Here is a 26,620-nt window from a genome sequence, read left to right on the forward strand (position 1 = left end):
CTGTGTCTCCCTCTCTCTCTCTGCTTCTTCCCCACTTGTACTCTGTCTCACCCTCAAAAATTCGTAAACATTAAAAAAATTTAAAAAAAAAAGTAAAAGGAGTCCACCTGTGTCTTTTAGATTCTTCAACAGAAACATGAGGAATATGAACTAAGTGAATTCCTATTACTAGATAGGAAATTGCTATTGAAATCTCAACACCGTCACATAAATATTATATTTACGGAAGGACAGAAACTTATCTAAGTGCAGCTACTTTACAGACGATAATGCATTCATGACAGATGTTTTCTTAAAAACGTACCCCTTGCTTTTGTTATAGTTCCTGACATGTTTTTTTTTTTCCAGAAATGGAACATAATCTAACCATAGTAAAATAATTTTATGGAGAGAAGCAGCATTATTCGTAGCCACAGAATATATATTTGGGTATTTATTACCTTAGGATTTTAGTTTGGACCTGAAGAGCTCGAATAACAGCATTATTTTAAGTTGTTTCTATGATGTTTTTTGAAGTTACTCTAAGTAGTAAAGGCTCTTCCAGTTCCTAATTCTATGACTTTGGTCAGATTATTTAAGAGAATCTGAGTCTTGGTTATCCTTTCTATGTAGTGGAGAAGACAAGTGTGTGTTCTTGAGTCATTTCATTGGCTAAATGTGGTAATACATAAAGTACTTGGTCCAGTAACTGCTCTGTAGTACGTTCCAGCTACATGGAATAGCTGTGAATTTTTTTTAATCACTATTGGTGTTAAATTTAGAAACAATGATTACTGATAGCAAATATGATTGCTGTCCATATTTACTGTGTTTTCATAACCTAGGCAGGTATAGTCTGCTGATTTAACAGCTTTGGCAAGTTGCACTATTGCATGAATTTAACTTGATTTCATGGGATAAAACAGAATGAGCACCGTGGTTCATGGCTGTCAGTAGTGAAAAATAGCTGGAAATCAGACAAACAGCTTCATTGCTGAGATTGTTTCCGGGCTAAAAGTTCTTCCAACAGCTGTTTGTTTTGGCCATTAATCGTGTTCATTCTTGTTTTTAAACTGGGGGAAATATGATTTTCTTTAAAAAGAGAAGATAGGCTGGTTATTTCTGAAGTCAGGAAGGACTCCTGTCCTTCCACTATTGTGGTCTTTTGGCTGCCTTGACAGTTGGACTGAGGACGTTTCCTTTTGTTTCTCTCCACTTCTTTATTCTCAGTGCTCAGACTCAGACTGCCGTGGTAGGAGGGAAAAAAAGCAGGAGCTCTTTAATCCTAGAGAAGGAGCTTTGTAGCAGTTACCTTCAAGAAAAGTTTACTCCCCAAAGGAGTATTTAATATTACATAGACACTGACTCACTGAAGAGAGAGAGAGAGAGAAAGAGAGAGAGAGAGAGAGAGAGAGAGAGGTTGAGAGAGAGATGAGAGAATATGAGAATTCAAGCCAGCAAGAAAGAAAGATACTTAACTGAAGATGAAGGGAAGTTTTGCCTCTTCCTGGAAGTTATATTATTAGGTTTTTTTTTTTTTTTTTAAATCATGATGACTGCTAGTTTTGTTTAAAGTATTTGTTCTGGAAATACTAAAGTTGGAGTCTACCAGACTGAGGTTAGAAGCATTTTCTTTGGCAGCAAGAAGATACTTTTATAGAAGCCATGCCTGTACTTGGGGTTGCCTCAAAACTGAGACAGCCAGCTGTTGGGTCAAAGCCTGCTCATACTGCTCTTCTGATACCAAATCTTGGCACTACTGGGTCACAGCCCTATTCTTCAAGACCTTTGGAACTTACTGAACCGGAGAGCTCAATGCTTTCTTGTCAGCTCACATTAAAAGCAACCTGTGAATTTGGAGAGAAGAAACCCCTCCAAGAGAAAGCTAAGGAGACAGAAGACAGTAAGGTTAGTGGCTGAAGGTTACTTGCAGACTTTTGAATGCAAATTTCCTTTTAGGTGGGATATAAAGCCTGTTGTGAAATGGGGAGTGGTAGAGGAAATCCGGAGTAAGAAAGTAAGTAGTTTGCATGACTGAACAGCTAAATATTTAGCATATGTAAAAGTGTATTGATAACTTACAGTTGTAGAAAAGTCATGAACAAATTTCTCTGAAAATGCATGTTTGTTATCACTGAGTACTTCTTGATAAAGCCCCTAGTTAGTCCTAGATATCTTTTTCTTCATTTCTAATAACCATAACCAATCACAAATATGAGAAAAGAGGGACCTATTTTTCATGCATATTATAGTATAAAAGAAGGATTTATCTGTAAAAATCCATATAGATGCCATCACTTTTTTCTCAATGTCATTTGCAGTTTAAACAGTTTCTGCTTGAAAGTATGTATCTTAGAATGCTTACTTCATTGCAATATGAAAAAATGAAATATTGTTTTCCTTGATATTGTACATTTGTCTGGATTTTTCACTTGTAAATTGAAACCCTACTGTTTTACTTATTACTAACATCTTTTTCAGTCATTTAATTTATGATATTTTGGGAGCAGTGGCTCCTAGCTCTTGGTGTGTAAGCCATCCTGCACGTTTTCTCCAGATGCTGAGGGGTAACAGGGTCTTTCAGTTGCTGAACTTTAGGGGGATTCATTTGTGCCTTGATAAACATCACTTTTTAATGCAGCGTTAATCAAAGTCAGCATTCTCACCTCTGGCTTAGGAAGTGCTTTGATTTTACTTTCCCACCCAAATGTAATTTTCAAATGACTTCAGAAAAAACTAACTTTATATTGAAATAAAATCTGCAAGTTAAAAAGAAAGCCATCCCGTTTGCCTGAACCGCCACCTGTTCAGATCCTCTAAGGAATAGCCAAATGCAACTTTTCCCCTAAAGTCTTTGCTAGCTACCCCTTACCCTCCTTTCCTCTCTTGTGATTCTTTGCCTGTAGTAATCCTTAAGGCACATTTATTTACATTGTGTTTTAATTATCTGGGTAATTTATTTCCATTCCCACTGTGAAAATACGTAGATGGCAAGGCCTTATTTATGCTTTGCTACAGCTCCCTCTGCCTAGTGCTTTCTGCCTAAAATTCAATAGTATTTGAATGGATTAATACATTAATGGATGAATCAATGAATGAATAATTATTCTGAGAAAGATTTGGTTAAATTCATTAGTCTCTTTGTATCATTTATTCTATAAAATATAGGGTTTAGAGTGAATGATTTTTAAAGTATTTGTAGCTCTCAAGTTATGTTATTCCTTCTGTGTTTTAAGAAAACATTAGAAAGTCACACAAGAAAAATCAGTTAAAAAATAATTGATTGTAGGCTTATAGTTCTTAGTCCAATATAAGCAATTCAGGGTAAAAGTAGAGAAGTGTAAGTTATCAACAAAAGACTAAAAATATCTACCTTGATGCAGATAATTAAAAGCAAATACCCTATAAGCCTGTTCTAATGTTCTGTGTACCCACAATGACTCCTCTGGATTAGATGGAAAGAATAGGTAGGCCCTTTTTCTTTGCTGACCTTGGCTAACATCTGCAGGTTTAGTCAAACTTCCACTTTGCTAAATGGCCCTGGCCTAAGACTTGTGCACCATAAGTACTGTTTTCAATCCAATTTGGTTGACCTCTTTGGTTAACACACATATCAATCACATATCTGATATTCTAATAAGACTCTGTGGTAAGCAGTGTTGTATTTATGGGATGTTTTTTAACATGCTACTTATCAGATTAAAAACTTTTTCAAACAAATTTAAAGAATGACTTGTCAGCATTTCAGAATATTTCTCAACGTTACAAAAAAGTATATTTAAAGAATTTTATAAACCTTGAAAAAATAGAACTGAAGAAAAGAGCAAAAATGATCAAGGACGTTGTATTAGAGACAATTAGATCTGACTGCAAAGAGTAGAAAACATAACAATAGGATAAACAACATAGTAGTTTATTTCTTTTTCATGTAAAGAATATTTGGAAGTAAGCAGTCCATAACTGATAAAGTGGCTTCATGCAATTGTCAGGGAATCCATCTCTGTCTTTTGCCCATCATCACCAGTTTGTGGCATCTATCTCTCAGTCTTGAGTGGATAATTTGAGTTTTGTTCAATTAGAAGGACATCTACTGTTTCATTAAGGATTCTTCCACATCCAGTTGGCCTGTGTACCATTCCCAGGCCTTATCTAGCTGCAGTGGAGACTGAAAAATGTAGTGTTTATTCTAGGTAGCCATGTGCCCAGCTAAAAATTATGGGTTCTATTTCTAAGGAAAAGGAGACCCTGTACGGTACCCACAGTAGATGGCTATCATTAAGAAACATTTATGTGGTGCACTTTGCTAGTCCTTGCACCAAATAACCTTATGGTATGGTTAGAGGAAACAAATCTATATGTGACAGTGTCAGAAATGTGTCTTCAATCCAGCACTCCCTTCTCCTATTCTTGTTACTGATTAGTGTAAATACCACCATTCCAGTCACCTAATCTTGAATTCCTAATCTAATATCTGGCAATATACATTCTATAACTTGCTGGAAATTGGGGGGTTTATCTCCATATTAGAGCTTGGGTTTATTCCTTTATACACAGTCTCATTTACTGGCCCTTGTTACATTTCCTATTGATTATTGGAATAATTCCATAGTGATCCCTCCTCTTCTTGTGGCTCTCCACTACATACATACAACACATTCACCATCCTGCTTACTGCTTGGTAAATTTGTCACTTCTGGTGTCTTAGAATTCTTTCATTCAGGCATTCCATTCTCCAATTGTTGACACCTCTTCTTCTTCTATTGTAGTTCCATGTAGCTACTCTTTTCCAGATGTCTCCTTCCTGGGTGTCCCCAGTTGTTCAGAATGCTTAGTCTCACTATCCTTTACCAAATAAATAACATTAATTCCAGATTCCGTGCCACATAAATTTGGAAACTCCATCACCATATCTCAAGGACTTATGTTTTCTCTAGATGTCTCTTGTTCTGCTTTCTTTACTTCTTTGAATTTTCCAGTGCCTCTCTTCATATGGATTGGTTTTTCCATTCTTCCTGGGCATTCATCCAAATAAGGAAGAGAGTCACTTTGCTTTGGAAATTTTACTTAAGAATCTAGAGATTAAAGCTGAGAAAGGGGGGTTCTATTTTTGTCACAGCTTAGCAAATCACATGTAATTAAGGATTAGACACATGCTTGTTCTTCAAAGTCCCCTGGCCATACCTACCACTTCCTTCAGCCTCCTTCCCCCTTGGTCTGCCACCTCTCTTTTACCTCTCATTTTTACTCTCATTTCAGTTTCTTTCTAGTTCTGGGCTCACTTACCTTTTCCCTTTTGAATTACCTATGCAAAGTCAAGATTCTTTACATTACTATCAAAATTAATTTTTTGAACACCTGCTTTGTGCTTTATGGGAAATTTCTTTTTTTCCCCCCTCATGACATTTTAGAGAAGGCTTATATATGATCCACATTTACAGAGAAATAAACTCAGTGGGAGACATTCATAAGATCAGATGGTTAACTAGTACCAAGATCCAGAATTTGAATCTAGGTTTGTTTCTACAAAGGTTTTATTTTTTACTTTTAATTTTATTTCATTTGTCTGTTGCATTACGCTCTCTCTTCATGATGTAATTGCAGTAGTTTTTCTAGATATGCCCTACCTGCCAAATCTCACCCATTCTTGAGTCTGTTCAAAAGTCAAAGAAAAGAGTAAACAAATTGTCGAGGAGGTTAAAGGGAAGGAAAGTTTACATCCAGTTGGAGAGATCTAAAGGAAATTCTAAAAAGAGTAGTTGCCTTTATGTCCATGTTAGTGTGGACATTTTTAAGGACGATTAAGGTAGAGATATATTCTTAACATTTCATTCATGGAGTGCTAGCACTAATGGTTTAAAAACAGAAGATACTTAAGGCCTTACATTGAATTTAAAAAAAAAAAACATGAAGAGCAATATAGACAAGTAAATATATTATATGGATATTGTTGCTAATGAGGGCAATATGTTTGTCATATTTAAGGGATGAACGAAATCCAATTTGGATGGAGCATTCAGCAAAGACTTCATCAAGTATTTGATATTTAATGGGCAGAGAGGACCCAGATATATGGAGAAAAAAGCATTTGTTGGAGAAGATGTTTGCACAGAATGCCCAGTGAATAAACCTTTATAACTTGAGGAGACTGTTTATGGAGAGGAGCAGTTTCTGGTCAAATTATACATGGAGGCAGACTTCATTAGTAGACATTGGGGAAGGCTTTTATGTAAGAAAAGGACAGAATTACGCTGGCCATGATACTTAGGGTAAATCATTACAGAGAAGGACAAATATTAATTAATGTTTACAGAGGTTTGTTATATGCCTGGTAGTGGGCCAAGCACTTTATGGAGTATCCTGTCAGTCGTCACAATAGCCTTATGATATAAGCACTATTGACACTTTCATATCATAGATAAAGAAACTGAGGCAGAGAGAAGTTATATTACTTACCAATATCTCAGTGCTAGAGTGTGGTAGAAGAGGGATTCAAACCAAGGCTGTGTGCTTCCAGAAGACATCACTCTTAACTACTAACACTGCAACAGTGAAGATTTTGCTGTGTCAGGGGGAGAAAAGAAGGGCTATTGATTGATTTGATTTCTATATAGACGAGTAAGGTTTGTTTTAAATATTTGGTTAACACTGCTAGTGAATTGCAAATACATCATTGGTGTGCCCAAGTGCCTAGAATTATCAGGAGAAGACAATTAAATTGACACATGGTCTCTACCGAATTGCTCCAATAACAGAAATAAATATAAGAAAGGCCATGATAGGATTATAGCAGCAGATGTCAATAGAGTCGAATCTGGCTCTGGCCTCCAGCTGTTTCCTTCTTGGAGAAGATGCCTGATTGCTGAGGACTGTCGACACTCCTGTTGGCTGGCTCACATGGTAGCACTTCCAGAGCTCGCCAGGCCTACAGCTGCACAGGTCAGCCCTCCGCTCCCTAGATGATTCCGCCTTCCTTGCCTCTTTCTGCTGTGCTTGCACATTTACTTATTTGTACTTCAAGAAACATAGTTGTTTCTTTTTCTAGTTATGGCTCATGTTCCAAGTTTCACAGTTAAACTGTTGATGGTCGTTTTAATTGTTTTTGCCTTTGTGGTAGCAATGGTATGCAGAATGTTGTAATGATCCTTGAATTTTAACATTTTCTCTACTGGAAAAATGCTAAGCTTTTCAATATTGTACATTTATTTCTCTTGAGTAACCATTCGTGGAAATGTAGCAATTTAATACTCTTGTCTGTTATTTTAGTTTGTGCTTTCTAGTCTTTAAAGAATTATATCTCATGCTTTAAACTACGAAATTACTAAATATTCTTGGGTAAATTAAAAGTGATTAAGTGTTATTAAAAATCCCATACAATTTTTTTTCATTGTTCTTCAGGTGTCAATATTGAATATATATTTGATGCCAATTTGCAGAACATGTCCTTCTGAGTTACTTAAATGTTTGTGGGACTATAGATATGTTTCTCTTCTTTAATATAAATAAAGGCACTAAGTATGTTGTAGTAGAAATATAAAATCAATAGACATTTCATTAATTTTTAAGCAAAATTGCTTCATGGCTGCATGCTATCACATCTCCAAGAATTATCCTCAATCTTGAACTTAATGTATAAGGTGGCATAGTTAAAAGAACATCACATTGGGTGCTCAAAGATTTGAATGAAACTTCTGCTAGATCCTGAAAGGATAGGAGGATATCCTGAAAGGATGGTCATTTAAACTCTCTGAACTTTAATCTCTGTATCCTCTAAAATGAAGTTAATATTTCTTGATAAATATTTCTTAAAGGTAACATGTTTATCTATTTCCTTTCTCCTTCTTACCAATTTTGTCCTGTTATCTCTTTTCTCTTATTTTTTTTTCAATATCTTCCTCTCCAATGGATCCTTTGGACCAGGATTTTTCAGACTTGGCACATTTTCGACCTGATAATTTTTTGTTGTGGGGGGTCATTCTTACTATTATAGATTATTTAGTAGCATTCATGCTATTAGTGATTACATACCAGTACCATTCTTCATTTGTTACACCAAAAATGTGTCCACACATTGTGAAATGTTTCCAGAGAGAGGCACAAAATCAGACTCAGTTGAGGAAACAGTATTTTACAGTCAGCTTCCAAAAATACTCATGTGGTCACTTTTTTGCCATTGTTAAATACTGTAGTGTGATTGACACATTACATTAATTTCAGATATACAACACAGTGTTTCAACAACTCTGTACTTTATGTTATGCTCACCACAAGTGTAGCTGTCATCTGTCACCATACAGTGCTATTATGATACCATTAAAATATTCCCTATGCTGTATCTTTCATCCCTATGGCTTGTTCATTTCATGAATGGAAGCCTGTACCTTCTAGTTCCCTTCACCTGTTTTGACCTTCCCTCTAGGAACACCTGTATTTATGCATCTGTTTCTCCTTTTTGTTTATTTGCTTATTTGTTTTGTTTTCTAGATTCCACATATAAGTGAAATCATATGGTATTTGTCTTTCTCTGTCTGACCTATTTCACTTAGCATGATACCCTCTAGGTCCATTCATGTTACAAATGGCAAGATCCCATTCTTTCTTATGATGAGTAATATTCCATTATATACATTATATATGTGTATATATATATATATATATATATATATATATATATATATGTATATACACACACATATACACATAAACACACACCCCATCCTTTTTATCCATTTACTGTCGATGGGCACTTGGATTACTTCCATATCTTCACGATTAGAAAATAATGCTACAATAAATACAGGGGTGCATCTATCTTTTCGAATTAGTGTTTTCTTTGGGTAAATACCCATTAATGGAATTGCTTGATCATATTGTCTTTGTATTTATTTTTTTTTACATTTTTTAACGTTTATTCATTTTTGAGACAGAGAGAGACAGAGCATTAATGGGGGAAGGTCAGAGAGAGAGGGAGACACAGAATCTGAAACAGGCTCCAGGGTCTGAGCTGTCAGCACAGAGCCCATCGCAGGGCTCGAACTCACGGACCGTGAGATCATGACCTGAGCCAAAGTCAGATGCCCAACCGACTGAGCCACCCAGGCGCCCCTATTTTATTTTTTTTGAGGAAACCCTGAACTGTTTTCCACAGTGGTTGCACCAATTTACATTCCCACCAATAGTGCATGAGGGTTCCCTTTTCACATCCTCACCAACACTTGTTATTTCTTGTCTTTTTGATCATGTATCTGTTGGCCATCCATCTGTATGTCTCTTTGGGAAAATGTCTATTTGGGTCTTCCGCCTATGTTTTAATGGTGTTGAGTTATATAAGTTCTTTATATATTTTGGATATTAACCCCTTATTGGGTTTATCATTTGCATATATCTTTTGCCATTCATTAGTTTTACTTTTTGTTTCATTGATGGTTTCCTTCACTGTGCAAAAGCTTTTTATTTTGGTGTAGTCCCAATAGTTTTAGTTTTGCTTTTGTTCCCCTCGCTTGAGGAGACATACTGGAGAAGTGTTGCTAAGGCCAATGTCAAAGAGATTACTGCCTATGTTTTCTTCTAGGAGTTTTATGGTTTCAGGTCTCTACTATTTTTTAATATTAGTATTATTTCCTTCAATCTGTTGTAGATGGTCACTCCTTTTTTTTTCAACTTTGCAAATATATTTTTTTTTAATTTTTTTTTCAACATTTATTTATTTTTGGGACAGAGAGAGACAGAGCATGAACGGGGGAGGGGCAGAGAGAGAGGGAGACACAGAATCGGAAACAGGCTCCAGGCTCTGAGCCATCAGCCCAGAGCCCGACGCGGGGCTCGAACTCACGGACCGCGAGATCATGACCTGGCTGAAGTCGGACGCTTAACCGACTGTGCCACCCAGGCGCCCCTACAAATATATTTCTTGAAAGGGTAGTTTGTATTCAATGACAGGCTTTCCTGATTTCTGACTCCCCTTCTGTTTTCCTAGAGGTTACCAACAGGTTTTGAAAGACATTTCTTCTTGGTTAATATTTCTTTTGTATGTATATATGTATGTTAACATTTTCCTCTTGTTTTCATCCTGTTTGCAGCACTTGACATCTGCTAAGCACAATTCTCTCTTTGGAACATTCCAATATTTACTAGCTCAGGGACCTTGGTGAGTCAATTAATACTGAAGTCTTAGTTTCTTCATTTATAAAATGAGGATAAACTGCTTCATAAAATCATTTTGAAGAATAAATGAGACATTGCATATAAACTATATTCCAACAGAGCACCCAGTATATAGTTGGTGGTGAACATTCATTACCTATGATACAGTGTTATACAAATATCTAGCAGTTTCACACAAAAATTCATGATGTTAAGAATTGGTAGTAGAACAAATGAGGCAGTGATTAATTGTCCATGCACAGGGAAAATAATGTGTCAGCCATATTTTGCTGAGTCAATTTGTTTAGCCAAATATATTTGGAAAAAAGAACATTTTAGGTAGGCTAGCATTTACAAAGATGTATAATATTGTGCTGTGTTTAGAACACTACAGATTATTCGCCAATCCTAGAATTCAGGATGCAAGTAAGAGAGATGAGGTTGAGTTGAGGCATGAGGAAGATGGCCATTAGATTCCAGTAAGCTGTTTGAACTTACTTTGTAGCAGATGGGAGGAGGGTGTCAACATGAAATGAGTAAGTCTGTATTTTAGAAAGATAATGATGAAATGAAACTTGGGAAGATTCAGTTAAAGGGAGAGAAGTTCAAAAATACAGAAGAGGAGACGAGTGCGGATAGAGCAAAATCTTGACTGAAATACAGAGCTTTAGAGCATTGGAAGAAGGTCAAATCTAGTAAAGGAAGCTATCGATGTTTGGATTCATTTATTAATTATCACCAGTTCACAAAAGTTTAAGGCTTGAAGGATAAATGCATTTTTTCAAACAAAAATTTACAGTGTACTCGGACATGATAATTTGTGAGCTTGGCAGCAAGTAACAATTAAAACTAATTATAAGCACTAATACTTTTTGAGTACCTACCACATGCACATCCTCCACACAGTTTATTATTACTATGATTGAAAGTATGTGGGAAGTGAGTTCAGATTGGTGCTAAAGTGTAGCGGGAATTTCAACGTAGGTGTATTTGAGTCGTATGTCAGTCTCCCTCTCTATTTCTCTCTGATTAAAATTCATAAATTAGAGTTAAAAACCAATGCTATTCTTTTCTCTCTTTGTGGATATTGAGTCACATATGGGATGAAAAAAAGAAAGAAAACTATGGATCCTTGCCAGTAGTAATGAATTAATCTTTCACAAGTTTCACTCTTAATTCTTCCTTTCCCCCCAGCACCCACCGTTGCTCCATTTTGGCTTTAAAATGTGCTTTTCTTTGGATTTCTAGTCACTCGGGCCAGTAGGGAAATTCAATATCTGTGGGAGAGTTCATTAACTGGATACATGGCAGGAATTCCCCACTGTTCCCAGTAAATGGAATGATTTGTTAAAAAGTGTCGCAATTCTGCCTGCAGATAAAGTCACCAGATGAGACAGCATTGTCAAACATTTACCATTTTCCCAATAAAATAACATGATGTAGTCTCCATAAAAGAAAAGAAACAAAACAACAAATCATTACTTTTCTCTACATTTCGATGTTGTAAAGAACTCTTTTGTAAAACTGAAAACCTGAGGGGGGCAGGTTCACAATTTTCCATCATGAAATGTGTTACATTTTATAAACCATCAACATAGCATCGTGCTAGTTAAAGTAATTCTAACTGCTCTAACACATGAGCTCAAGGTCTTAGTGGCTCAACACAGTAGGAATTTACTTTTCATTCATTTAGCTGTTACATATAGTGGGGGCTTGAGGAACTGTGGTGCATAGGTCACATCTGGGCTGGCACCCAAGTTTATTACGTCAAGTTTTATTGGAACACAGCCATGCCATTGGTTTGTGTGTGGCCTATGGTTGCTTTTGTGCTATAACAGCAGAGTTGAATGGTTACAACAGAGATTGTATGGCCTGCAAAGACTAAAATATATACTATCTAGCCCTTTACAGGAAACGTTTGCTGACACATGCATCTGATAATTCAGGAAACCAGATTCCTTCCAACTTTTGGTTCCATCATCCCACTTCTAGCCAGCCGTCAGTGAAAGAGAGAAAATAGAAGATTGCTTAAGAGACTTAGAAATTTCACATGTCACCTCTACTCAGTTATCTTCCACATTGTCAAGCTGTCCAGGGCACACTGAGTAACTGGAAGACCGTCATTACACTCAGGTTACTAGGTGTACAGAAGGAAAATCTTGTTAGTTAACTCAGCTTAAAAAAAATAGACCAGGCACATCTAGATAGAATTATCATATAACAAGCTCACTGTGGGGGCGCCTGGGTGGCTCAGGCAATGAATCATCTGACTTCGGCTCAGGTCATGATCTCATGGTTTGTGGGTTCGAATCCTGCAACCTGCTTCAGATTCTGTGTCTCCCTCTCTCTCTGCCCCTCCCCAGCTTGCACTCTGTCTCTCAAAAATAAATAAATGTTAAAAAATTAAAAAAAATAATAAAAATCTCCCCATGTTCTCATGACTCCTCTGACTGTTCCTTACCTTACAATTTTGTGAACCGCCTTCAATTTTTCCTGTTCTAATCTGCTGTTTCAAACTCAGATCCGGAAAGCAACTCTACCTTGGTTCTGTGCCCTTGTTTCTATTTGCTTTACTGCTCAGTTTTTAACATTCTTCTTTTGCTGGTTCTGGAAGCTCTCTATCAGTGCTGGAAACCAGAAAAACTAAGGCATAAAACTAAGGATGTGAATTCTAGAAGTGACCTTGAAAGAATCCAAATGGAGTCAGGCATCACAGCAGGAGGGAGGCATTTGCTGGCTTCTAGATACGGTCCAGTGGGTGGCGGCATAGTTGTCTGAGGGAGGATCTGCTGTCTTGGCCTAGAGATAGGATGTAGCTTTGGTCAGCACATTGCAAATTGGTTCCAAAATGGACCTGTGGGAATGTGTGGATAGGTCATTGACAAACCCACCACCAGCCTTGAAAGAAGCAACTCACTGATCCTTTTGGACCAGGGTGAGCAATTAGAAGAAGCAGTACCTGTAACAACCTCTTTTCAAATGAAAGGTAAATTTCTAAATTACTTAATCGGTCTTTAGATTTAGTGTTGCATATGGGACTATCTCTACTCAGTTTTCTGTTTCTGTTTGACAATCAATTTAAATTGCTCCTTTTTTAGACTCTAAGAAATACACAGGTTGTGTATTTCTCCTCATTGCCCCTGAATGCTCTCATTTTTAATATAATTTTCTGTGCTTTCTTTTTTGGAAAATTTATTGAATTTCTACACAGTGATATTTTTGTCAGAACCTTTCATGTTATTATTTTGACCCATATATTTTTTTGGATTGTATTTCACATTTCCTTTGTCTCTAAACCATCTGCTTTTTATAGCTGTTTCTTCCTTCCTGTGGCTGACTTTTTGATATTCACACTTGTGAGTTGCTTTCTTCCATTGAACACAAGGTTTATCATCTCCAACAATATGTTCTCTCTGTTTTTTCCCTCTGATTCAGGCTAGACCCATTGTATTCTAAAACCAGCCTGCTATTTCACAAATGTAAATCCCTCAATGGCTACTTCTAGGTATACCTCATGGATTCTAGGTGGCTTTTCTTGTGTTTGTTAGTCATTCATCCAATCAACTATTTATTGTCCATCAATACCTATTTATTGCATACTTGTCATGCAGAAGGCAAAGTGTGTGTGTGTGTGTGTGTGTGTGTGTGTGTGTGTGTATAAAATGAGCTTATTTTAGCATGATAGGCTTTATGGGAAATATACTTGCAACAACCAGGACTCTTTTAGAAATGTATATTCATTCTTCTTATGGCAACATTAAATTTTTAATTAATATTACCTAGAAATATCAATTGATTATCATTCCAATTTTCAATAATCATTACTTTTATTATACATTTAGAGTATGTCTGTTTTATTTAGGATAGATTTGTCCCTTCCAGTTGTGACAATTAAAAATGTCTCTAGACATTGACTTTCCCAGGAGAAAAAAATTGCCCCAGTTTAGAACCACTGATTTAGATCCTGCCTTGTCTGAAAAAGGATTTACTAGAATTTAAAAATGTATATAACATAAAAGATTTTGAAACATATGCAAATAAAATGGGATTACAAGAAGAAAAAAATAGAAAAGGATAATGATACAGAAGAGGCTGTTGTATAAAATTTGTGCTGTGATGTGTTGTATCATTGCTGGAAGTCATCTACGCATTTGGATCTTAGCTTTAGAGTTGCTGATACATAAAGGTTAAGCAAGTGATGTTTTAATCAGTGCCCAAAGCATGAGCTAATATTTGCTCAGCAGAGTCACATCTTTGTTTCTGGGTGAACAAAGAAATGTTTCCTATGGATAGCTATAGAGACATTCTTATGTAATTTAGGTAACAATTATCCCAACATTTTTATTACAGATTTTAGTTATTGTTTTCTGTATTTATCCCTACCTTCTATACAAAACCATTAAAATAAAATTTTCAATTAAATTCACTTAGGATGACCAATTTTAATGGTTTTCATAAGACTGTCCTGATTTTAGCATTGCAAGTCTCTTGTTCTGGGAATCTTGCAGCCCAGAACAAACTGGGATGGTTAGTCACTTTCATTCTGAATCAGATTTTCTTTTTTTTTTTTTTTTTTTGGTTGTTGTATGTTTTATTCTGTTTTTTAAAAAAATTAGTTTTCATGTTTTCATTTATTTTTCAGATAGAGACAGAGCAGGAGCAGGGGAGGGGCAGAGAGAGAGAGGGAGGTACAGAATCCGAAGCAGGCTCCAGGCTCTGAGCTGTCAGCACAGAGCCTGATGTGGGGCTTGAACTCACAGACTGTGAGATCATGACCTGAGCCAAAGTCGGACGCTTAACCAACGGAGCCACCCACGTGTCCCATTATTCTGTTTTATGAATTTTAATTTTGTAGATGAAAATATATTTTATATTAGTCAATTTTAAGATACTGCCTCATTTAATTAAGAATTTATCTTCAGACATTGTCAGTTTTCTATTCAGACAGAACAATCAGCAATTATTCAGATTAGAAGTAATTTCTATGGAAGTTCTGCTTTTCAAAGAATAGTGATTTTTTTTATGAGGCTCAAATGTTTACATCTGTTCCTTCCTTATCCATACAATATTTTAAAAAAATGTTTATTTATTTACTTTGAGAGAGAGGGAAAGCATGATTAGGGGAGGGCCAGAGAGAGAGAACGAGAGAGAATCCCAAGCACTCTCCATGCTCAGTGTGGAGCCCTGAGCCTTAAAACTTTCTATTATATTTAAGAATTATAATAGCATAATATCATTCACTGTAAGTTTGTGGAAAGCATTTAGTAAAATATTTAGCTTGTTGGAAAACATTTTTAACTTTTATTTTTAAGTTTGTGGTTAAGCATAATAAACACGAACCAAAAGATATATATATCATAAATGTATAGCTCATGAATTTCCAGAAACAGAACACACCTGTGCAAGTAGCGCAGAACAGGAAACAGGCATTGCCAGCATTCCAACTCAATACGGGACCCTGGGATCGTGACCTGCGCCTAAATCAAGAGTAGGATCCTTAACTCACTGAGCCGCCCAGGCGCCCCTTATCCATACAATTTTAACTCATGTTGACGATAATGAATGTCCTCTCTTCCGTTTTGTGTGACAGACTTAGAGCTGTCAGTAAAACGAATTTCCAACATAATTTCCAACGTGAGTCCTGTGGGTCCTGAGTTGAATAGAGTGATACCTTGAGGTATGTGCAGTTAGTTCTTTCTACACCACAAAGAACAGGACTTTCATCTTTCTGCAGCAGCATACTTCTCCTCTGTAAGACAGACAGGATGTGGTCTGGAAGAAAGTCCCCACTTTAACAATAGACCATTGACAGAATGTTTGGGAAGCTCGAGAAGGAAGAGAGCATCTGTCTACACCCAGAATTATCAGAAGCATTTGTGTGTGTGAGAATCTTAGGTTTCAGAAATATGTTTTTTTAAGGGCACCCATTTTCCTTCTCTGTTTTTATTGGACAAGAAGAGTTGCCTTCAAGATAACAAAACATTTTAAAATCAAGGGAGGAATTGCATCACATTTTGTCTAGTTACCCCGGGCAGAAAATTAATTCCCTCAGGAACGAAACACATTTTGTTTAGCCCTTATGTATGGTCTATGTGAATCTAGCTGAGCAAATTTGGAGGGAGAAGATAAAATGCAACTGAAAGAGAATGTTGGGGAGAATTCAAAGGGAAAGAAGTCTTTCTAGGCAGAGTAACCCAGGTGCTGACTTTACCTACACTTCATTCTGCTTGCAGTAGGAGAAAAGATGCACAGTAGAGTGTGGATGTCACAAGCACTGACATATCCTTTTCTTCTTTCCAGCCTTGAAAAATAGTAATTGAATTTAAATCAAATTTACTACCTTAAGAAGTTGCAAGAAAATCTTTGTCATTTTATTCATGTTCATGCTTTTCCTTTTGTAGTTTACTTTGCTTCCCAGAGGAAAGTTCCTATATACACCACCCTGTCACAACGTTGATTTGCATGAACGTATCCATTTAGCGCAGCTGCCATTAAGTTGAACATAGAGTTAGAGTGAGTGCCAATGCCTGCCTTGTCTTTTGCTTTCTTCTTTTCAAATGTGGTTGTGAAAAACTTTTGTTCAAATGTCTTACCACCTGGCTCCTCTTGTGGATGTGTTGCTGGTCTCCGAAGGACTTGGCAGTGGGGTACTTCCTGTTCAGCAGGCTTTCATTTACAGGACATCTGTAAAACCACAACATGAATAGTCAGAATAGCAAAAACGGTCTTCTAATGAACGTAGTAAAACTTCAGAGCAAATTCTTGAGCCAGGAGAAAGTGTCCCAAAGAGCAGATGTAATTTAGGATGAGTAAGGCGTAAGTCAAGGTGTGGGTCTTTTACTCTCCACCAGAAAATGCTTGGATTTCCTGGCAATGCAATTATGTAATGACTGTGGTTTTTTGTGGTGTACTTTTTTTTTTTGTCAACTGTGTCTCAGGGAGGAAGAAAGAACCAATTGGGTTGCGTAACTTTATAAATAGAAACAGCCATATTGAAATAACAAGACTGCTCTGAGTTAAGCTGATGAATTTTGCTTCTTGCTGCAAACACAGGCTACTGAATGAATATAAGATCCATCCTATGGAGTAATTTCTCAGGTTTGACCAAGAATGTTTAATGGGAAAAATCAGCAAGAAGTTCTTACCCTCCTTCCATTATACTCCCAAATATTTTAGTCCAAATAAATCAAAACCATTTCTCTGTTGGAAGTAGTCAAGTTGGAGACACACAGGAACTTTGTCCTCTACTACAAATAAGGAATAATGAGCTCATACTATTTTTAATACAGCCCATAATTTACTAAACACTGGGAACAGTTTATCCTGGCAGTGGCATAAAGGATAAAGAGGTACCTACCTTATCATCTGTGGAACAAAATGTGTCCTACATTTTTCATATGTTCTGGAACAGTAGGTGATTTCAGTTCTATTGCCTCTTTAATTTAGAGGGCAGAACCCAGGTAAATAGAGAAAAATCTCCTTGAGAAGGTCCAAAAACATTAGTCTTCCCAGCATGATTCCATTCAGTTGGATATATGCTCCGAAAGAGAGATTGTGCTATGTTTGCCAGTTAGCTGAGGTTTATAGATCATAGGTTCTGAACCTCTCAGTGATTGTATAACAGTAGTATTTTCTTTGAGTTTTGTGGCTACGAAAGTGATACCAGTCCTTCCTAGATACTGTTGAGAAATTAGTCTTTCCTAGCACAGCTGCAGTCTTGGTAATTTCAAAATTCTCCCTAATTTGATAGAAATGAATGTTCTCATTTAATCCTTTACTGTAAGGAAAGGCCTATTTGATTCAAGTTGACATCCACTGAGATGTCAAAAGCAATGTATTTTTTGTAATTGAAGTTTCAAATGGATAACATAGTGATTAGACAAGTCTATACATTATGCTCTGCTCATGAGCGTAGTCACCATCTGTCACCATACAACCCTATTACAATACTATGGACTCTATTCTCTACACAGTACCTTTCATCCCCATGACTTAGTCATTCCATAACTGAAAACCTGTACCTCCCACTCTCCTTCACCCATTTTGCCCATATCCCCACTTCCTCCCACTTCCAACCAACCAATTTGTTCTCCGTATTTATGAATATCTTTCTGCTTTTTATGTTTGTTTCTTTGTTTGTTTTGTTTTCTAGATTGCACATGTAAGTGAAATCGTATGGCATTTGTCTTTCTCTGTATGATGTATTTCACTTTACGTAATACTTCTAAGTTTGTACATGTTGTCACAAATGGCAAGATTTCATTCTTATGGCTGAGTAATATTCCCTTATATAAATTTTTATCCATCTTCTTTATCCATTCATTTGTTGGTGGACACTTGGATTGCTTCTTGACTAATGGACATAATCATGCAGTAAACATGTGGGGGAGGAATATCTTTTTGAATTAGTGGTTTTGTTTTCTTTGGGTAAATACCCACTAATGGAATGACTGGATTGTATTGTTTTTCTATTTTTAAATTTTTTGAGGAATCTCTGTACTGTTTTCTATAGTGGCTGCACCACTATGAATTCCTACCAACAATTTATGAGTGTTCCCTTTTCTCCACATCCCCATCAACCCTTGTTATTTCTTGTCTGTTTGCTACTAGCCATTCTTACTAGTATGAGGTGATATCTTATTGTGCTTTTGATTTGGATTTTCCTGACAATTAGTGATGTTGAGCGTCTGTTCATATGTCTGTTTGGGACATCTGTATGTCTCTTTGGGAAAATGTCCATTCAGGTCTACTGCCCATTTTTTAATCAGATTGTTTTTTGGTTTTTGGTTTTTTTTGGTGTTGAATTATATAAGTTCTTTATATACTTTGGATATTAACCACTTATCAGATATATCATTTGCATATATCTTCTGCCATTCATTAGGTTGCCTTTTTGTTTCCTGATGGTTTCCTTCACTGTGCAAGAGCTTTTTATTTTGGCGTAGTTCCAGTAGTCTTATTTTTGCTTTTGTTCCCCTTGCCTGAGGAGACATACCTAGAGAAATGCTGCTAAGGCTGATGTCAAAGGGATTACTGCCTGTGTGGTTTCAGGTTTCACATTTAGATCTTTAATCCATTTTGAGTTTATTTTTGTGTATGGTATAAGAAAGTAGTCCAGTTTCATTATTTTGCGTGTAGCTGTCCAGTTTTCCCAGTTCCATTTGTTGAATCTAGTACAATGCCCTGCACGCAGTAAGAATTTAAACATAACTGTTGAATGGAAAAATTGACAGTGATGTTTGTAATTTTTTTCTTCTACCCCATGGTTTACCTCATGTCTGTATTTCACAAAGAGCTATCCTAGATTTTTTTCATGATGGCTTGGATATAAATTTTGGCTCTTCTATCCTGGTGTATTTCTGCTATTTCAGTGATTCAAGGCCAAAATATTTATAATTTTGGCCTCAGTGTATTATACTAGTCCTTCTTGAACAAATCTACACTAATTCAATGGTGGTCTCCTATGTCTCTAAATCTGCCTCATGAAATATTACATATTAATAGTGGAAGGGAGAGTATAGGATCTCCTAATCCAAGTATCTCTTTTTTGCCCATTGGTAAAATTAAGTCGCAAAAAATTGAAATGGACTGTCTTAAACCAACTTCATCTTAAAAAGTGAATATAAAAGCCATGATCTGAGAGTCCTATTTGTTGATAACTATTACTTAGGTTATTCTAACAAACCTGTTTAGGAAAATGAATGTAACTTTAACATCAAATCCGAGACTCATAGTCTCAATAGCAAACCAGCCATGGCTTTGTGCTGAAGAACCACTAAGGAGATGGAATGTTTTCAAGTCATGCTTCAACACCTAAAAGCATCTTGGCATTCTTTGATATCCTTTTCAGTTAGAATATAAATGGTGAGATCACTTTATTCAGTAACAATGTCCATGTGCTATTGCCAGGGTAGGTTTATGGATGTTAATAGAGTTTTCCTTGTCTAGGGTGATGTATGGTCTGAATCTTCCTCTAAATAATCACAAATCCATTGTACTGTAGTAAATTCAGCCAAGTGTATTGTAATTTATATGTTTTACTTAAAGGGCTTTAAGACAGTACTTCTTAGATACACAAGAAAATATAACTCAGTAGTTTCTCCAACATATCTCTTCTTGCTCTCAAACCTCCATTCTTGCTGATGATGATAGAAAAGGAGATTGGTAAGGATGGGAGAAACCTAATTTGATCTTTTTTTGGGGGGTGGTGGTGGTAAAAAAAAGCCTCATTAAAGTAAATATGTAGTAATCTGAAGGTCAAACTTCTTGTCAGTGCTGTTTTCCTTTCTTCATGAAGTTTCTCATCTTTTTTCTTATTTATAAAAGGTCATCTGTGGATGTATGGATGCAGTATGTTTAGGGAAGTCCGTATGTCCTCAGGGCAATTGGTGCTGGAGTGAGAGAGAAACTCTGGTTTGCTTGCTACCATCTGGATCCTTGCTGTTCTGTGCTGAGATAGTCCCATATGTCTGGTCACTGGGCATGCTGTATTACTCTTGGTTAAGACTTGGCCTTTGGGTACTGTGTGGACACCCATTGATGGCTACCATTGCCCAAGTTCTCTATCTACCTGTCTTCATGTCAGCTCTCTTTGGGTACACTAGTCTGCTACACTTTTGCTTAACCCCATTGGGATACATAGAAACTTCTGCATTCATATATATCAGGAATGCTTTCTGTAGCTCCACTTGCCTAACCGTACCCTGTTGCCATTTTTCCCTGTACTGTGGCTATTCACAAAGGGCAAAGGGCACGCTGCATTATAGATGGGAAACAAGATACAAGTACCCTTAGGTTTCTCCCTGATCTTCATCCTACCTGGGAATTTTTCTTGTTCGATAGTCATGGGACGGAGTCAGGGGTAGTTCAATAGTTGGGTACGGAGACATCAGATTCCTTCTCAGATTCTAAAGCTGTTTTATATGAGACATACCCCTTCTGAATCTCTTGTCTTCTTTCCTGCTATTTGTACTTTTCTTTATCTCACCCTCATAGTTAGCTTCTCTGAAAATACCTCCTGCATCCTCTGTGTTTTGTTTTATCATACAACTCTGTGTTCTGGTTTTTCATTTGATAGGTAAAGTTTACACTTTTGCAATATGGAAAACACTTTTTCTTGTTGAAAGAAATTTGTTGAAAAGCCTGGCTTTCAAGACTATTTTGTCACTATGAACTTAAAAATATTTGATATAAAGTTGAGCCATGAGTTTTGTTGTTGTTGTTGTTAGTGGCTAAATTGTGTCTTCTTGAAATAATAAATGTCATCCTTTCAATGGATGGAGGAACCAAAGATCAGCAAAAAAACAAAGATAAATAAGGACAAGAATATGCTGTTTTAGGGCGCCTGGGTGGCGCAGTCGGTTGAGCGTCCGACTTCGGCCAGGTCACGATCTCACGGTCCGTGAGTTCGAGCCCCGCGTCAGGCTCTGGGCTGATGGCTCGGAGCCTGGAGCCTGTTTCCGATTCTGTGTCTCCCTCTCTCTCTGCCCCTCCCCCGTTCATGCTCTGTCTCTCTCTGTCCCAAAAATAAATACACGTTAAAAAAATTTTAAAGAATATGCTGTTTTATGTCTCAAAAATATATTCCCTTTTATATAAATATAGGGATGTATACATCATGATATGGTGAAATTCACAACTTATTGTATTTTTCCCCAACTTGCATTGTAGAATACTGAAAGCATTTTTTAATAGTGGTCTCAGTATCTATATGTAACTCATGAAACACCACTGCTGATACTGGCTATCACTCATTAAATAATTCTCTCCAGACACTGTTGGCGATACTTTAAATGCATTTCCATTTAGGCTTTTTGTGTACTATTAGGCATGTGTTACCGACAAGAAAAGCAAAGAATAAAGGAGCCAAGTGACAGGAGTCAAATGACCCAGCTACTACTGCCTTTTATGTAATTCCTGTGGATTGTATAGAGGAATAAGAACTATTACTGTAGAAGCAGGAATTGAGTGAAAACTTCATCTGAAATAATCGGAGCTAGAGGATAAATGAAACGACTCTTAGGAAATAAGAGGTGATTTTTCAAAGTATGGGTAATCACGTAATTCAGGTCAGCAGTAGACTAACTGATCTTCAAAATGGAATAACTGTCCTAAAACTTTATATTCTATTTAAGAAGGATAATAGCCTAATATCATTCACTGTAAGTTTAGGAAAAGCACTTGGTAAAATATTTAGCTTGTTAGAAAACATTGCTAACTTTTGTTTTTAAATTTGTAGCATAGTAAACACATAAATTTGAAGCACAGTAAACACAAACCAAAAAAATGTATGCATATCATAAATATATAGTTGTCGGATTTTCAGAAACAGAACACACCTGTACAACTAGTGCAGAACAGGAAACAGGCATTGCCAGCATCCCAGAGCCCCCTCATCCCTTGAGTTCTAGTGATGGAAACCACTATGCTAATTTCTAACAGTGTATATTAATTTTTGCCTGTTTTGTCCTTTATATACAAGTAAAATTATGAAATATGTATTCTGTTTTACTTCTTTTATCCATCATTATGTTCGCATATGTTTGCACATTGTTGTATCTGGATTTGAATGGTTTGTGCTAATGGATTCATGTTATTCCAGAGCGTGAGTTTCTGCCAAATTTATTTTTTTAATTCTGGCATTAATATAGCCAGTTAGGTGGTTTGTAGTTTGGGCTTTGTCAATAATGCTGTGAAAATTCTTGCACATGACTTTTTGTGAACATATAAGACAGTGTCTGTTGGGTAAATACCTAGGAATGAAATTGCAAGGTCATAGACAATGCATATACTCAACTTTAATGGATACTATTTACCACCTTGCATTACCACTTATTGTTCCACATCTCTGCTCATACTCGATATCCTTATGGCTATGACACCACAAATTCTTAGTATCTTCTGGGTAGTGGGATTTCATTGTAGTTTTTATATATATATATATTTTTTTTAACATTTATTTATTTTTGAGACAGAGAGAGACAGAGCATGAACAGGGGAGGGGCAGAGAGAGAGGGAGACACAGAATCTGAAACAGGCTCCAGGCTCTGAGCTGTCAACACAGAGCCCGATGCGGGGCTCGAACTCATGGACCGTGAGATCATGACCTGAGCTGAAGTCAGACGCTTAACCGACCAAGCCACCCAGGCGCCCCTATATATAAATTTTTTAATTTTATTTATTTATTTTGAAAGAGGCAGAGACAGTGCAAGTAGGGAGCAGCAGAGAGAGAGAGAGAGAGAGAGAGAGAATCCCAAGCAGGCTCTGCACCATCAGCTTGGAGCCTGATGTGGGCTCAAAGTCACGAAACCATGAGATCATGACCTGAGCCAAAACCAAGAGTCAGGCGCTTAACCGACTGAGCCACCCAGGTGCCCCTCATTGTAGTTTTTACCTACATTTTCCAGATGTCTAATGGCATTGATCATCTTTTCATATATTTAATTGACCATTTAGATATCCTATTTTGTGAAGTGTTTGTTTAGGTTTTTTCCCTCACTTTTCTAATGAGTGATGAGTCTTTTTCCTTAATGGTCTGTAAGATTTCTTCATATTTTCTGGATATGGCTCCTTTGTTGGATACACATTTTGTGAATATCTTTTCCCACCTTGTGGATTGCCTTTGCACTCTCTAGGAATGTTTTCTTTCGAAGGACATAAGTTCTTAACGTAATTCCATGTATCAATTTTTCTGCGTCTGGTTAAGATTCTGCCTATTCAAAGGTCACAAAGCTATTCCATGTTTAAAAAAAAATTTGAGATAGAAAATTGAATATGTATGGTATATTTGATAGTTACTTTTATGTATTTACATATATTTACTAAAACATGCAGAATTATTCATGGTATAGAATCGAGATTATCTTGTCCGTATTTCTAAAAATTAATGTCCATTCTATTTTGTCTCGTATTATTTCTGAATTCGTGAAGTAATCTGGTGAAATTTCTTATATTAATGTAAGACCCCTTCAGTTAATTTGACAGAATCCTTCTGATGAAGAGGGGTTAGTGTCTCACGAAGTACATTTTTTCTTATACTGAGGTAAAAACTGCCTCTCTGTAATTTTCATTTACTAGTTCTCCTTCACTAACACATTTTTTTCATTTATTTATTTATTCAACAGATATTATATGAGTCATATTGCATCCCAGACTTTATAGGTGTCAGGAATACAAAGGTGAATAAAAGTCTGGAAGAGTGCGGCCTTTGACTTGGGAAGCAGGCATGTGAAAGGACACATTTTTTACAGCTCATAGCTTTACAGGGTGGTGGAAATATGAACATGCCTCAACTTTTTCTCCTCCTTTTGGGGCAAAAGCCTTTAATTATTCCATACATTATATGGATTCTTTACCATCCTGGTCATTCTGCTGTAGAAAGAGCCTAATTAGTTATTGACATCTTTAAATTTAAAATTAAAAGTTAAAGAAAGCTCCAGTCCCAAGATTTTTTACCAAGAAAGACACCATGATTCCTGTGTGGGAAACCAGCCTGTTTCTGTTGATTCAACCTAAAGAAGTTTTATCATCTTTTCAGCAGTGTTTCATACTATTTGTACATACTAAATTGAATTTTAAAAAAATTCTCCTAGATCTTATGATTATTGTCAACCTGACCTGACATTTTCAGGTAATTTATGGACACACAAAAGTTACTTGTCATTAGAAACCTTGCTTTCCAAGAATATTTAATGATGTAGGACTATATTTTTAATATAAAGGTAAATGAAAAAGGATATAAAGCTGTCTGATCACTGTAACCCAATTGTGTGCGTGTATGTGTTGTCTATGTTGAAATAAATAAAGTTAAATCACCAAAATATTCATAGAATTTTCTTTGGATAATAACATGGGATTTTAAATCCAAGTATGCTAAGTTCTCTTTGTTTACTTATCAATCATGCTAGCCATTTCTACTACCTTTTCTAATATTTAAACTGAATGGAATGCCATCTAATTCTTTTAAGTGTAAGCATCTATTACTTAGAAACACTAATTAGTACATCCTTTTGAATGTTCCCTAAAATTATTTATGTAGACAGTGGTCTGTTAGTCATCATTCTTTAATTATAATTATCTAAATATTTTTGAAATTATCCATCTCTTATATTGTATAGACTGAATTTTAGTATGTTTTTGTTTAAAAATAAATGATATCATCATCAAAAATTTTTGCTGAAATCAAAACATTTATGTCTTTGTCACTTCCTTGGCTACCAGCTTTGTAACACTGTCACAAAAGGAAAGAAGTTTAATTTGCTAGAATCTGTTCTTAGTAAGTCTGTGATATTCCTAAAAATATTACATTATTTTTTAAAAATTTCTCATAAAGTGTTTGTTTAATGACACTGTGATAGAAAACAGTCTACAGTACTTTGCAGCTCCCTCCTTCAAGGCAGGGTACAAGAGTCTCTTTATCTGCGTCTTGAACCTGAGCTGGCCTTGGGATTTGCTTTGAGCAATGGAATGTACTTGACTGAAGAGATACTGGAAATTCTGAGCCTCAGTTTCAAGCTAAATTCTTTAGCTTTTCCACTTGCCTTTCTTGGGAACTGTATGTGAGTAAGCCTGGGCTAGCCCACTGGCTAATGAATGGCATATGACCCAGGGCCCTACCTGACAGCTAGCTAATGCTAGACATATGACAAAATCATCCACTCCCCAGCATACCAGCATATTGGAGTTACCTGTGTGAGATTGGCCAAAACCAAGTGAATGACATCTGAGATGATTATAGCCCAAATTGTCAACCCATAGTACCATGAGCTAAAAAAAAAAAAAATCGTTGAAGTCACTAAATTTTTGATAGTGTATTATACAGCAAATGCTAAAATACAGATATGTACTGGATTTCCATAATAATGCTATGAACTTTATTTGCATGTAAGTTTTATTATTAAAATTCTTTCTCATAAATTTTGGAATATTGTTAATTTCATATCAATATAATTTTTTCAGAAATCCGATTTATTCTGGCACCTGTGCTATGGAGTGGAAGGAGCACTATATAGTTATTTTTAACCTTTCAGAAAACGGTAGGGCTTACAGGTTTTGGTCTTCTATTTACTAGAGGATTCTTCCTATTATTTCTTCTTGTAACATGTAGCTATTTAAATCTGAGTGAAAATACCACTTTATGAGGTGATAATGACAGGGTGAAAATTAGGAGGAAATACTGATAAATTGTTCATAAATTCTGAATGTTGGCTGTTGGCATCCTCTGAGTCTCGAGGGCTTTGTTCTCACACAGGATTCTTTGCCTTTGTTTTAAAGTGTAAAAATACACTTTGGAAGCTTAGATTTATTTGAATTAAGACTACATTGGGCTTATTTTCAGCTTACTATAATCTTTCAATTAAAGTTTTTAACTCCAGAAATAATTTAAAAATATTCTGTTGGAATATTGTCTAGTAGAAAAATGTCACAGTTTTGAATTGATGTAGCAAAAAGTAAATTAATAAAAATAATATTCTCACGATTAAATTATTTTATAATGTTTGGG

The 26,620-nt window shown here is 36.1% G+C and overlaps 1 protein-coding gene and 1 long non-coding RNA gene across 9 annotated transcripts in view; one reads left to right on the forward strand and one right to left on the reverse strand.

The window, feature by feature from the left end:
* Positions 1-26,620, forward strand: part of NAV3 (neuron navigator 3) — an 829,170-nt gene that overhangs the window by 470,430 nt on the left and 332,120 nt on the right. For 2 of the 8 annotated variants that reach the window (XM_019835257.3, XM_045062101.1), the window contains exon 1: positions 507-1,887. The exons of 1 other annotated variant lie outside the window; for it this stretch is intronic. In XM_019835257.3, coding sequence (XP_019690816.2) covers positions 1,645-1,887 — 243 coding nt within the window. In that variant the 5' untranslated portion in view covers positions 507-1,644. Of the gene's footprint in view, positions 1-506; positions 1,888-12,506; positions 13,106-26,620 lie in introns of those variants that run through there. 5 more of the 8 variants (XM_019835261.3, XM_019835262.3, XM_019835259.3 and 2 more) reach the window with 4 other exon arrangements.
* LOC123386653 lies at positions 1,092-15,615 on the reverse strand. Its single transcript, XR_006600887.1, has 4 exons — positions 15,517-15,615; positions 12,802-12,918; positions 6,433-6,538; positions 1,092-1,223 (listed from the first exon to the last, which is right to left on the reverse strand). It is a non-coding gene; the product is annotated as an uncharacterized LOC123386653 (long non-coding RNA).

The sequence above is a fragment of the Felis catus genome, chromosome B4, assembly GCF_018350175.1.
Source record: "Felis catus isolate Fca126 chromosome B4, F.catus_Fca126_mat1.0, whole genome shotgun sequence".
In the NCBI taxonomy this organism is placed as follows: Eukaryota; Metazoa; Chordata; class Mammalia; order Carnivora; family Felidae; genus Felis; species Felis catus.